The sequence below is a fragment of the Dendrobates tinctorius genome, unplaced genomic scaffold, assembly GCF_039654945.1.
Source record: "Dendrobates tinctorius isolate UK_male_01 unplaced genomic scaffold, ASM3965494v1 ptg000098l, whole genome shotgun sequence".
Taxonomy (NCBI): domain Eukaryota; kingdom Metazoa; phylum Chordata; class Amphibia; order Anura; family Dendrobatidae; genus Dendrobates; species Dendrobates tinctorius.
This window is the reverse complement of record NW_027361766.1, coordinates 29,688,121-29,702,528: the sequence shown is the minus strand read 5'-3', so window position 1 is coordinate 29,702,528 and position 14,408 is coordinate 29,688,121. Positions and strand designations below refer to the sequence as shown.

General features: G+C 42.2%; 1 protein-coding gene across 5 annotated transcripts in view; it reads right to left on the bottom strand.

The window, feature by feature from the left end:
- Nucleotides 1-14,408, bottom strand: part of LOC141099141 (C4b-binding protein alpha chain-like) — a 243,872-nt gene that overhangs the window by 90,258 nt on the left and 139,206 nt on the right. For 4 of the 5 annotated variants that reach the window (XM_073587276.1, XM_073587279.1, XM_073587277.1 and 1 more), the window contains exon 11: nucleotides 748-827. The exons of the other annotated variant lie outside the window; for it this stretch is intronic. In XM_073587276.1, coding sequence (XP_073443377.1) covers nucleotides 748-827 — 80 coding nt within the window. The remainder of the gene's footprint in view (nucleotides 1-747; nucleotides 828-14,408) is intronic. 5 annotated transcript variants of the gene reach the window in all.

Genomic DNA, 14,408 nt, shown 5'->3' with positions numbered 1-14,408 from the left:
TATTGCATTTTTTCTAGGCTGTATTGTGCATAAATATGTGACTTCAGATTTTGTATTAGTCTAGCCTGATGAAGAGACCTGAGTAGTCTCGAAAGCTTGCAATGTATTACCATCTTTTCAGTTAGCCATTAAAAGGTATCAACTACTGAGGACTCTCAATCCTGAATATTTTCCTAATCGGGGGCACCCACCGGTGGCAGATTTCATTTTGTATTGACTGCAATCTGATAAGTTCCTTTAAGCAGCAGACAGTTAAGTTAAGTTGATTTCTTAAATATGTAGATAGAATTTCTTCTTTGTAGAAGAGAGCAGCGATCAGGTTGAGGAGACAAATCTGCTATCTCTCATGTGATGCAGCTTGTGTCACTTATTACTGGTTGTCATTATTTAGCAACAAAACCAATATGATAAGCTGGGACTATGGGAACTATAGTCTGCATTACGAGAACCATTTCAGAAGAAAAGAAATCAGTATGCAGAAAACCGATTCTAAAACAGGTATCACAGGTCACACACAAGACCATCTATATTACTTTTAATAGCTTATGCTGCATTATATAAAGGCAAACTAAAGATGGAACTTACTGCAACTAGGTATTTCTATTTTACTTAAATGACAAAAGGCGAAAAGTGTGAGTTAATTGCACATGCACAAAGGTCATACAAAGAAAGAATAAGCTATAGAAGAATTAAAAAAAAATGCCAAAAAACACAAGCATAAGTGGTTTATTAACACCAAACAACAACCTGAACAGATAATTTCACCAGAGCTCCAATTTCCATCTACTTCACATTTCTTATAACTGGTTGATGAAGTCATATGGTATCTGTAATAAGAAAAAAAAAAAAAAAAACAGTGCAAAAAACTTTTATAACACCGTACAATTAATTTATTAAATTACCTTAAAATATATACAGATATTCTAAATAAACACAAATAACCAGCCACTTTAGGTATTGTCCTCACTTGGAAAACAGCAAATAATGGTTTCACTTATGTAATAAAGATTTAAGTCCACATTTTTTAATTACAGGAGTTATCCAAGTTATTAAAACGTTGGCCAATCCCACGAATAGTGAATGCATAAAATAATTTTTACTAACCCATCTTTTCACCTGTTGCTACGTCACCGCATCCCAGGTCCTACTGATATTCCTCTATTTGGCCATCAACAAGGACATACTATATGTGCCAAATAACTGCTGCAGTCAATCACTGGCCTTATCGGCCTCATATCATATACTATAAAGACAGGTGATAGGCTGCAGTGATCACATGGGGAATCTAAAGGCCAGTGAGAGAATCGGAAACACGGCACTGGAATTACGAGGAGCAGAGTTGAGCGAAAACGTCTTTTGTAATACTTACAAAAATGACATCAGCGTTCGCGCATCTGTTTAACGGATGACCCTAACGCAATGTCAACCTAGCCTTATTGACAAATAATTTAGAAAAAAAAGTAAAAATGAAGATTACAAGTACATTGAGAAATACTGCCTAAAAAGGTCATAAATCCATATCTCACCAAACTAGTGTCATAATAAAAGAATATTGCCAAGAAAATGTAATTTCAATGCCAGAAACGCACGTCAGGGATCTTCACTGCCATATTAGGTCATATACCCTTTATTAATTCATGCACATTTGTCACTTTACTGATTAATCTGCTGCTATTGTCATTTGCTGCTATGTCTGAGGCATCAGCCCTTTTGAATGCTATGCTATGGTGGCTATTCAGTACACGGTTGCAGTCTGAATTAGACACCATTTATTAGCACAATGCACCTTACCTATCTATATATTCATTTTCTTTAGGAGTCTTTGACATGCATATCTTTATTTACATGCTCAGCACTTAGGGTGTGTGCACACTAGAGTGACCGGATCTCACATGGGGGGGAAAAAATGTCGGAATCTTGTTCGTCTGGACCCCACAAAACGATTCCCCTTTCCAGATATTGAGATAGCCAAAATTTCAGCTCGATCAAACGACGTTAACCCGTGCCGCTCGTCGCTCAAAGTTTGAAAAAATCCAAATTGAGGTATTTTAAGATTTAGGTATTTTGCATAGTCTGTTAGACTATAAAGAATGTGACAACAACATTGCAGAAATAGCCCTGACCAAATTTTCGAACCATTTGTGGTATTTGAATGCAGAGTTGGTGGGATTATCGTTTTTTGATCCCACCATTACAGACAATGAAAAATTGTTAATGGCTAATAAATTGCTCAGTAGCACAGATGAACCATCAGAGCACGCTAACCTACATGAGTTGATAATTTTACATAGTTATCTAATCTAATCTAGAGCTTTTGTTAAAGTAGTTTTTGAAACGTCAGAATATAACGCTCGGCATTTGCTTACAACTTGCAGGACATATTGCTTTTGTTCTTCATCTTTTGTCAGAAGGTCGTTAAAGTCGATTACTTCCTACCTCTTTTAATTTTTCTTTCCTAACTTTTGGATTTACAACCCTAGCGTGCTCTGATGGTTCATCTGTGCTACTGAGCAATTTATTAGCCATTAACAACTTTTCATTGTCTGTAATGGTGGGATCAAAAAACGATAATCCCACCAACTCTGCATTCAAATACCACAAATGGTTCGAAAATTTGGTCAGGGCTATTTCTGCAATGTTGTTGTCACATTCTTTATAGTCTAACAGACTATGCAAAATACCTAAATCTTAAAATACCTCAATTTGGATTTTTTCAAACTTTGAGCGACGAGCGGCACGGGTTAACGTCGTTTGATCGAGCTCAAATTTTGGCTATCTCAATATCTGGAAAGAGGAATCGTTTTGTGGGGTCCAGACGGACAAAATTCCGACATCGATTTTTTGCAGTCACCCTAGTGCACACGCTGCGGATTCTGCTGCGGATCCGCAGCGGTTTTGGCCCTGCGGATCTGCAGCAGTTTCTGCTGCGGTGTAAAGTACCATGATATCCTATGGGAAACGGAAACCGCAGTGCAGATGCTACAGATTTTTCCGTGCGGATTTGCTGTGGTTTCTAATCAGCAGAAAGAACTGACATGTCAATTCTTTCTGCGGATTCCGCTGTGGTTTACCATCTCCTCCATTGTAGAGGTGATAAACCGCAGGGCAAAACCGCAGGCTAATCCGCAGATAAACCGCAGGTCTTTGACCTGCGGATTTTGCAAAATCCAGACGGATCAATCCGCAGCAGAATCCGCAGCGTGTGCACACACCCTTAGAGACCTTTTCAGCCTTAATCAGTAAGTTTGAGTTAACCCTTACACTGCCTATATATTTACTTTTATGTACCAATTAGACAGGCCCTATAAGGAATTTTTCTCTCATTTTACTTAGATTTATGCTAGATGCCTTTCTATATGTATGAGGTTCACAGATGAACGTTACTTACTCTGGTATTGAAATTACATTTTCTCGGCATAGCTTTGGCTATTTGTGCTTGTATTTTTTCTCTTATGACACTAGTCTTGTATTGAAATTACATTTTTTGGCAATATTCTTTTATTATGACACTCATCTGGTGAGATATGGGTTTATGACCTGGTTTAGGCAGTATTTCTTTTATACACTTGTATCTTCATTTTTTACTTTTTTTTCTAATTTGTCAATAAGGTGCTCTATTTTTATAATTTTAGAAAAACAAAAAAGTTATGGCTCTTGGAAGAAGTGGAGGGAAAAATGCAAAAATGGAAATTGGCCATATCAGGAAGGGGTTAAAAGTGGTGAAGTGAAAAAAAAACAAAACACTGGCGTGGTGTAGATATCCAGAAGATAGTACTATGCTTACCAAACACTGTTGCGATCTGGCAGGTTGCAACCTGCAGAAGACGACAGAAGCAGCGCCGATAACAGATGACAGCAGCTTGGTATGTACAAGACTGGGGGCAGGGAACTTGGTGTAACAACCCTGCAGGCATCATTACATGGCCTCCCATCCACCACCTGCCTTACACACCAACTTACTCACTACTCCGGGCCATGCTGTGAGTTCTGTCTGCTGCCGGCTCTGTTCTGGATGCCTCTTTTCTCCTGTCTGCTCTGTGCATGTTTCCTGGCTGCGTGCATAGGGGGGCGGAGCCGACTCTTCCTGGTTATTATAGAATCATTGTGCACCTGCCTATGGTGTCCCCAGCCAATTACCAAGAGGCTTCAGGTATATTAGGCAGCTCCACCCGGTGGAAGCTGCCTGAGCAACACCTTTACTCAGTTAGTGTCTTACTGCTGAGTTGCCAGGTCCTGTCCTATATTTCGCCTTCTCTGGGGGCTTGTCTCCCAGACCTATATGTGTACCTGTCCGTTCCGCCATCCAGGTGGCAGTATATCCTGGTCTCTGTGTCCTTGTTTCTATCCTTGTCTTGTACCTGTCTGTTCATCCTCCAGGTGGCAGAATATCCTGGTCTGTGTCTTTGCTCCTGTACCTTGTCTCATACCTTTCCCTGTCTGACCTACGTCCTATACCTGTGTCTGTTGTATCCCAGTCTGCGGCCTGCTCTCCCCTGCTCTGTATACCCTTGTGCTTTCTCCCCCAGTCTTGCTGCTACTGCAGTTCCTCTCCATTCCGCTTTGCTCCGCTGTTGCAGAACCTCTTGCTTCAGCTCTTTTCCGCATATCTTGCGGTTCCGCTTTGCTCCGCTCCTGCAGAACCTCTTGCTGCAGCTCCTTTCCGCATATCTGCAGTTCCGCTCTGCTTCCCTTCTGTGGCTTCGCTGCTGAAGAACCTCTTGCTGCAGCTCCTCTCTGCATATCTTGCGGTTCTGCCCTTGGCTCCACATTCCTGCGGTTCTACCTTTGTTCCGTAGTTCTGCCGCTGCTCCACACTCCTGTGGTTCTGCATTGCTCTGTACTCCTGCGGTTCTGCCGCTGCCCCGCACTCCTGCGGTTCAGCTCACTGCACAGAAACTCTGTTCTCCACTCCGCAACTTTGCAGTTCTGCTCCGCTCTCGTTCCACTTTCTGCGGCTCCAGTCTCAACAGGTTCCTACCTGTTCACAAACACTACTGTCACCTATTCCCTTATATCACTCATTCTAGTCTGTCTCTGTCCCTGTTCCTGAACCAGCCCAGCTCCACCAGTCTGAACAGGTCCCTACCTGTTCCCTTATATCTCTCATTCCCATATACCGTGTTCCTGTGTCTCCCAAGTCAGTTCCTGTCCCTTCTGTCTCAGCCCGCCTGCCTGCCAGTGCCTTAGCCGTGCCCGCCTGCCAGTGCCTCTGCCATGCCCGCCTGCCAGTGTCTCAGCTGTGCCCGCCTGCCTCTTAAGCCGTGCCCGCTAGAGTACCCATCATGTCCGTTTGTACTAGCCTGCACCTGCTCGCAGTATCCAGTCCTTCAGTGGGATCAGCAGCCACAGCCAGACACCACCCTAGAGTGGTGCCTGGCAGCTCCCTGCCACACAAGCCTGACCTCACCATCAGATGCTTCAATGAACACCAAGGTAGTTGCTTAGTTACGCCCCTTCCAGGGTAGTCTGGTTTGTGGTCCAGTGGGGCCATACCCCCCACGCTCACGCCCACCAGTAAGGGCGTGAGTGTAGTGTAACACTTGGATTTGCTGCAGCACTCCATCCAGTGACCGACCACGTGGCAGCTATGGGGCCCATGAGTCGAGGGGGTGGATGTTACGGAATCTGGGCCATAGATGCCGATACAGTGGAAAACAATGATGGCAGAGGGAGAAGTCAGCTGACACTCCTTCTCCCTTAATTCCCCATCTGCGACAGAGCTCTGACATCTCAGTGCAGAGGATGCAATGAAGTTCCTACAGCGTGCCCTCTTTGACTGCACAGACCAGAGCAGTGGGGAGAGGTGAGCATTTACTATTTATGAAGCAATATATGGGCCCCATCACACTGATTGAAGCAATAAATTGAGCCCACTATACTGTCTAGAGTACTACATGTGGCCCATTATACGACTATGATCACTATGTGGGGCCCATAATACTGTACAGAGGACTATGTGGTTCCCATAATACTGTATGGAGGACTATGTGGTTTCCATAATAATGTATTGAGGACTATGTAGGACAAATAATACTGTATGGAGGACTATGTGGGGCCCACCCCTAGGTTGGGGCTGTGTAAATTTATGTTAACATCTGTTGAAGGCAGAAAAAGAAGGTTTTTGATTTTCAACCACAGACAAAGGCTATGCCAGGTGTAACAAGGGGGTACTATTGACTTATAGATACTCTGTGCAGCACTGTGAACACTTGAAAAATATAGGAAGCAATGGAACATGGACATTTTTAAAATGTATTCTCACAGAGCAGTACAAAGTAGGCCCATATGATTTTTGAAAGTAACAGATTATGTATGTGTACCACATAAATTAGTTATAAAGCCATTTACATGACATCTGACTTCTTCATTAAATTGTTTTCCAACATTGTGCATTATTTCAATAACTGTCTTAATTTAATAACACATTTGTTTAAGTAGATTTTAAAGGGAACCTTTCACCCTAGAATGGCCTATTAACCCCTTTCCGATATCGGGCGTAATAGTACGCCGATGTCGGACTCCCTCCCTTTGATGTGGGCTCCGGTGCTGAGCCCAAATTTTTCCTGGGACATGTCAGCTGTTTTGAACAGCTGACTTGTGCCCGCAATAGCCTCGGGTGGAATCGCGATCCACCTGCGACTAGTAACTAGTGCCGCTGTCAAACTCTGACAGCGGCATTTAACTCGAACTTCCGGCCATCAGGCCAGAAACCCGCCCACCGGTGACCCGCGTCACGTGATCGTGGATCACCGGTTCGTTGGCATGTCAGCCAGAGGTCTCCTGGAGACCACTATGGTTGTCAATGCCGGCTTGCTGTGTGCACCACCCAGTGGTCGGCGCTCATAGCAAGGGGGCAATTCTGCTATATAGAGGTGATCTGATCATCGCCTATATGTAGCAGAGCCGATCGGGTAGTGGCAGCTTCTAGTCTCCAATGAAAACCATTGAAGAATGCAAAAAGTAAAAAAAAAAAAAAAAAAAGTTTTTAAAAATGTAAAAAATATATAAAAGTTCAAATCACCCCCCTTTCGCCCCATTCAAAATAAAATAAAAAAATTTCAAACATACACATTTTTTGGTATCGCCGCGTTCAGAATCGCCAGATCTATCAAAGGAAAAAAAGGATTAACCTGATCGCTAAACGGCGTAGTGAGAAAGAGAGTCAAAACCCCAGAATTATGGGTTTTTTGGTCGCCGCGACATTGCATTAAAATGCAATAATGGACGATCAAAAGATCATATCTGCACCAAAATGGTATCAATAAAAAAAGTCAGCTCTGCACACAAAAAAAGAAGCCCTCATCCAACCCGAGATCATGAAAACTGGAGACGCTACGGGTATCGGAAAATGGCACAATTTTTTTTTTCAACAAAGTTTGGATTTTTTTTTCACCACTTAGATAAAAAAAGAAGAACCTAGACATGTTTGGTGTCTATGAACTCCTAATGACCTGGAGAATCATAATGGCAGGTCAGTTATAGCATTTAGTGAACCTAGCAAAACAGCCAAACAACAAATAGTGTGGGATTGCACTTTTTTTTTGCAATTTCATTGCACTTGGAATTTCTTTCCCATTTTCTAGTACACGACATAGTAAGACCAATGGAGATGTTAAAAAGTACAACTCGACCGCAAAAAATAAGCCCTCACACGGCCATATTGACGGAAAAATAAAAAGTTATGGCTCTAAGATGAATGGGAGCAAAAAACAAAAACGCAAAACTGAAAAAAGTTCTGGGGTTAAGGGGTTAACTGCCCATTTGGACAATTGCATATACATAAACTAATAACTTGATTACTAAGAATGTAACCTTAGGCTGTGTGCCCACGTAGCGTTTTTTTAAGCGTTTCCGCGGCGTTTTTAAAAGCGCGATTCTGCCGCGGAAACGCTTAAAAGAAGCATTCCATTCAATTATAATTGAAAACGCACATGTTATGCCAATGGTGCATTCTTTACCGCTGCGGAATCGCTTAGCGGTAAAAAAACGCAGCAGGTTCATTAATTTTCACATACCATCAATTGTATGGCCAAAAACGCTTAGGAAAATGCATGCAAAAACGCTTGACAAACGCTTAAAAAAGCGCGTCAAAAACAGCATGCGTGTGCCCGGGAGCAGGGTGTGCGATTCTGCTCAGGAATATTCAGCTTCAGAATCGCTACGTGGGCACATAGCCTTACTCTTTCGTAATCAAGAGTTTCAGATCCGATAATTAAACTGCATCTCCAGTTACAAATGAAAATTACTTTTTTATACGAGTATGTGACATCTTTAAATTGTCAACTTATTATAAATGAATTTATCTGCAATGCAGCAGGTCAGCCTCCTTCTTTCTGCAATCCAGCACCATGTACTCCACACTTCTGCTGACTGTATTGCTCCTGCAGACAGATGCTTTTGTAAATTTACAAGGCATCCACAGTCAGCAAAAGGTGTCTGCTGCAAAGCTTCACGTGATTACAGGAACATCACAGTAAGGGCTCATGCGGACGATCGTAAAAATCAAACGTTTTGACAAAAAGCATTTGTCCCCATGTTATTCTATGGGGCAGTGCACATGTCCAATTTTTCCTTAGACAAAAAGGTCAGAGGGAAAAAAATAAAATTGTATAATTGCGATTATTAGATCGTTCATGTCTATGGGTCCATGGAAAAAAATCGGACCGCTCGAGTGACATCTGAGTGCGGTCTGATTTTCACACTTAGGCTGATTTCACATTTTATGCACAGCGCATTGTGCGCATCCATGCGCATGTGTCATGCGTACCTATGTTTAACATGGCGTACACATGGTCTTGCGTTTGAATGCGATCATCTGCGTTTTCGTGCGCATGCGTTTTTCCAGGTGTGCGTCTAGACGCGCCGGACACAACATTTTGTATTTTTGGGTCTGCCCAAAGGCGTAAAAAAAACGCATTCGCGCACGGCATGCGTCAAAACAACGCATTACAGTCTATGGGAACACAGGCGTGCGCATGGACATACGTACGCATGCGTTTTAAGAGTAAACATGTCTAGACACTGGTTTAAACCACCCCCTTCCCATGACACACGCTGACTGGTGTCCATTGCTGGATCAAACATTTTTGGCTGGTAGCTTTTTGGAGCAGTGCACGAAGCACTTTATTTTTATCATGCCATTTTTGTTTTATGCAGTATGATACATTTTGGTCAGGAAATTACAAGGAATGGTGTATTATACACTGCATTTCATAAACTGGCCCTCATATAGCGCGGTTGCACGGTGCACTTTATATTGTTTATTCTGATTGCAAAAAAACTTTCAAATTTTTTTTTATTTTTTGTACTGTTTATTATGTGGCACAATTGCACGGTGCACTTTTCATTGTTTTGTTAGTTACATAATATATGTTCATATATATTTCTTTTTTGCTATGTGTGTAACTGTACGAATGCGTTTTAAGAGTAAACATGTCTAGACACTGGTTTAACCCCTTCACCCCCAAGGGTGGTTTGCACGTTCATGACCGGGCCAATTTTTATAATTCTGACCACTGTCCCTTTATGAGGTCATAACTCTGGAACGCTTCAATGGATCCCGGTGATTCTGACATTGTTTTCTCGTGACATATTGTACTTCATGTTACTGGTAAAATTTCATTCAAATAACTTGCGTTTATTTGTGAAAAAAATGGAAATTTGGCAAAATTTGAATTTTTATGCCCTTAAATCACAGAGATACGGCACACAAAAAACTTGATAAATAACATTTCCCACATGTTTACTTTACATCAGCACAATTTTGGAACCAAAATTTTTTTTTGTTAGGAAGTTAAGGGTTAAAAGTTGACCAGCGATTTCTCATTTTTACAACACCATTTTATTTTTAGGACCACATCACATTTGAAGCCACTTTGAGGGGTCTATAGGATAGAAAATACCCAAAAGTGACACCATTCTAAAAACTGCACCCCTTAAAGTGCTCAAAACCACATTCAAGAAGTTTATTAATCCTTTAGGTGCGTCACAGGAATTTTTTTGAATATTTAAAAAAAAATGAACATCTAACTTTTTTTCACAAAAAAAATATTTCAGGTTCAATTTTTTTTATTTTACCAAGGGTAACAGGAGAAATTGGACTGCAAAAGTTATTGTGCAATTTGTCCTGAGTACGCTGATACCTGATTTGTGGGGGGGAACGATTGTTTCGGCGCATGGCAGAGCTCAGAATGGAAGGAGCGCCGTTTGACTTTTTCAATGCAAAATTGGCTGGAATTCAGATCGGACGCCATGTCACGTTTGGAGAGTCCCTGATGTACCTAAACAGTGGAAACCCCCTACAAGTGACCCCATTTTGGAAACTAGACCCCCCAAGGAACTTATCTAGATATGTGGTGAGAACTTTGAACCCACAAGGGCTTTACAGAAGTTTATAACGTACAGCGGTACAATTAAAAAATCATATTTTTTCCACAAAAATGATCTTTTCACCCCAATTTTTATTTTCCCAAGGGTAACAGGACCCTAAAAGTTATTGTGAAATTTGTCCTGAGTATGCTGATACCCCACATGTAGGGGTAAACCACTATTTGGGCGCATGGCAGAGCTCGGAAGGGAAGCAGCGCTATTTGACGTTTTTGCCTGGAATTGAGATCGGACATCTTGTCGCGATAGGAAAACCCCTGATGTACCAAAACAGTGGAAACCCCCCACAAATGACACCATTTTGCAAACTAGACCCCCTAAGGAACTTATCTAGATGTGTGGTGAGAACTTTGAACCCCCCAGTGCTTCACAGAAGTTTATAACGCCCGGGCGTGAAAATAAAAAATTCGTATTTTTTCCACAAACATGATCTTTTAGTCACCATTTTTTTTATTTTCCCAAGGGTAACAGGAGAAATTAGACCCCAAAAGTTGTTGTCCAATTTGTCCTGAGTATGCTGATACCCCATATGTGGGAGAAAACTACTGTATGGACACACGTCAGGGCTCGGAAGGGAAGTAGTGACGTTTTGGAATGCAGACTTTGATGGAATGGTCTGCGGGTGTCATGTTGCCTTTGGAGAGCCCCTAATGTACCTAAACAGTGGAAACACCCACAAATGACCCCATTTTGGAAACGAGAACCCCTAAGGAACTTATCTAGATGTGTGATGAGCACTTTGAACCCCCAAGGGCTTCACAGAAGTTTATAATGCCCGGGCATGAAAATAAAAAAATCGTATTTTTTCCACAAACATGATCAATTAGTCCCCAATTTTTTCATTTTCCCAAGGGTAACAGGAGAAATTGGACCCCAAAAGTTGTTGTCCAATTTGTCATGAGTACGCTGACACCCCATATGTGGGAGAAAACTACTGTATGGACACACGTCGGGGCTCGGAAGTGAAGCAGTGCCATTTTGGAATGCAGTCTTTGATGGAATGGTCTGCGGGTGTCATGTGTGTCTGGAGAGCCCCTGATGTACCTAAACTATTGAAACTCCCCACAAGTGACCCCATTTTGGACACTAGACCCCCCCACGGAACTTATCTAGATGTGTGGTGAGCACTTTGAACCCCCAAGTGCTTCACAGAAGTTTATAACGCTCGGACGTGAAAATAAAAAAATCATTTTTTTCCACAAAAATGATATTTTTGCCCCCAATTTTTTATTTTCCCAAGGGTAACAGGAGAAATTGGACCCCAAAAATTGTTTTGCAATTTGTCCTGAGTAGGCCGATACCCTACATGTGGGTGTAAAACACTGTTTGGGCGCATGGCAGAGCTTGGAAGGGAAGGAGCACCATATGACTTTTTCAACTCAGAATTGGCTGGAATTAAGCTAGCCCTAACCCTAACCCTAGCCCTAACCCTAATGGAAAAATGGAAATAAATACATTTTTTTAATTTTATTATTTTTCCCTAACTAAGGGGGTGATAACGGGGGGTTTGATTTACTATTTATGGCGGTTTTTATTTTTGGCAGCTGTCGCATGCTGAAAGACGCTTTTTATTGTAAAAATAGTTTTTGCATCACCACATATTGAGAGCTATAATTTTTCCGTATTTTGACCCACCGAGTCATGTGAGGTCTTATTTTTTGCGGGACGAGTTGACGTTTTTATTGGTACCATTTTCGGGCACGTGACATTTTTTGATCGCTTTTTATTCCGATTTTTGGGACGCAGAATAAACAAAAACCAGCGTTTCATGAATTTCTTTTGGGGGGGTGCGTTTACACCGTTCCGCGTGCGGTAAAATTGATTAAGCGGTTTTATTCTTCGGGTCAGTACGGTTACAGCGATACCTCATTTAGGTCGTTTTTTATGTTTTGTCGGTTTTATGCAATGAAAACTATTTTATATAAAAAAATTATTTTTGCATCGCTTTATTCTGCGAGCTATAACTTTTTTAATTTTTCGCTGATGATGCTGTGTGGTGGCTCGTTTTTCGCAGGACAAGATGACGTTTTCAGCGGTACCATGGATATTTATATGCGTCTTTTTGATCGCGCGTTATTACACTTTTTGTTTGGCGGTATGATAATAAATCATTATTTTTTGCTTCGTTTTTTATTTTTATTTTTTAAGGGGTTCGCTAAAGGGGTTAACTAATGGGACAGTTTTATAGGGCGGGTCGTTACGGACGCGGCAATACCTAATATGTGTACTTTTATTGTTTTGTTTTTATTTTCAAAAAATAAATTTATTGGGGAATATTTTTTTTTTTTTTACTAATTTATTTGGCGATTTTTTTAAAATTATTTTTACACTTTTTTTTATTTTTTTTTTACTTTATTACATAGTCCCAGGTGGGACATCACTGTCCTGTGACAGATCACTGATCTGTCACATCACAGATCACTGTGACAGATCAGCAATCTGTCACAGGCATTGTAGAAGACTTCCTCTTGCCTGCGCTTTGCAGGCACTGAGGAAGCCAGCTTCCTGCAGGCCCCCGAAGGCCCCCATCGCCATCTTGGATTCGGGGGCCTGGAGGAAAAGAGTCCCCCGCAGCAGCGCTGCACATTGCGCTGCCGTGGGGGGCTCAGGGAAGCACGGAGGGAGCCCCCTCCCTGCTGATGCTTCCCTTTAACTCCCGGTACGCCGCAATCGTGTTTGATCGCGGTGTGCAAGGGGTTAACGTGTCAGGGGCGGTCCGTGACCTCCCCTGACACATTGTGCCGGGTGTCAGCTGTGATAATCAGCTGACACCCGGCCGCAATCAGCGGCGCTCACCACGTGGGCGCCGCTGATCGCGGTAGACGTACTATCCCGTCCATGGGCATAGGGGCCCGGGTCCCATGGACGGGATAGTACGTCTCATGTCAGGAAGGGGTTAAACAACCCCCTTCCCATGACACACACCCACTGGTGTCCCATTGGTGGAGTCTGCTTCAAGGATTTTTCAAGGATTTTCCTCCTGTGAAAAGTGACACCTAGAAAACGCATGCACATAAAAAACGCATGCAAAAATGCATGCACGTTTTTGCATGCGTTTCTACTTGCGCACAAAGACGCAAATGTGAAACTAGCCTTACAGAATGGAGAAGATGGAGCATTTGTTTTTATTCTCCACATCGAAGAAAATCAGATCACACTGTGATCAACATAATTGGACAGTTTTTTTTTTTTCAAATGAGAGAAAAATGGTCCTGTGACCCTAGCCTAGGCTGAATAGTAATCCTAACACTTCAGATCTTCCCTTTGCTTACTAGAAATACAGTTGTGGATAAAGATTTTTTTTAGACGGATACAAATGTTGTTTACAAAGTTCAGTGCTTTAGTGTTTTTAGATCTGTATATTAACCAAGGGAGAGGTCTCGCTCACAATTTTGCCTTAATCCCTTACTGCCATTGGATGGTATAGTAAGTCCGATGGCAGTATCTCCCGCTTTGAGATGGGCTACAGCGGTGAGCCCACCTCAAAGTTGGGACATGTCAGCTGTTTTGAACAACTGACATGTGCCCGCAATATGCGCGGGTGGAATCGCGATCTACCCTCGCCTATTAACTAGTTAAATGCCGCTGTCAATCTCTGACAGTGGTGTTTAACGCGCGCTTCCGGCCATCGGGCAGGAAATACACGCACATCTGACCCCCGTCAAGTGATCGGGGGTCATTGGTTCGTCAGAATAACAACCAAAGGTCTCCTTGAGACCTCTATGGTTGTTGATCCCGGATTGCTATGAGCGCCACCCAGTGGACGGAGCTTATAGCAATGCAGTAATTCTTCTACATAGAGGTGATCTGAGGATCGCCTCTATGTAACAGAGTCGATTGAGCTATGGCAGCCTTTAGCCTCCCATGGAGGCTATTGAAGCATGCCAAAAGTTAAAGAAAAATGTTTTTAAAAATATAAAAAAAATTAAAAAAAAACATAAAAGTTCAAATCACCCCCCTTTTGCCCCATTCAAAATAAAACAATAATAAAAAAATCAAACATACACATATTTGGCATCACC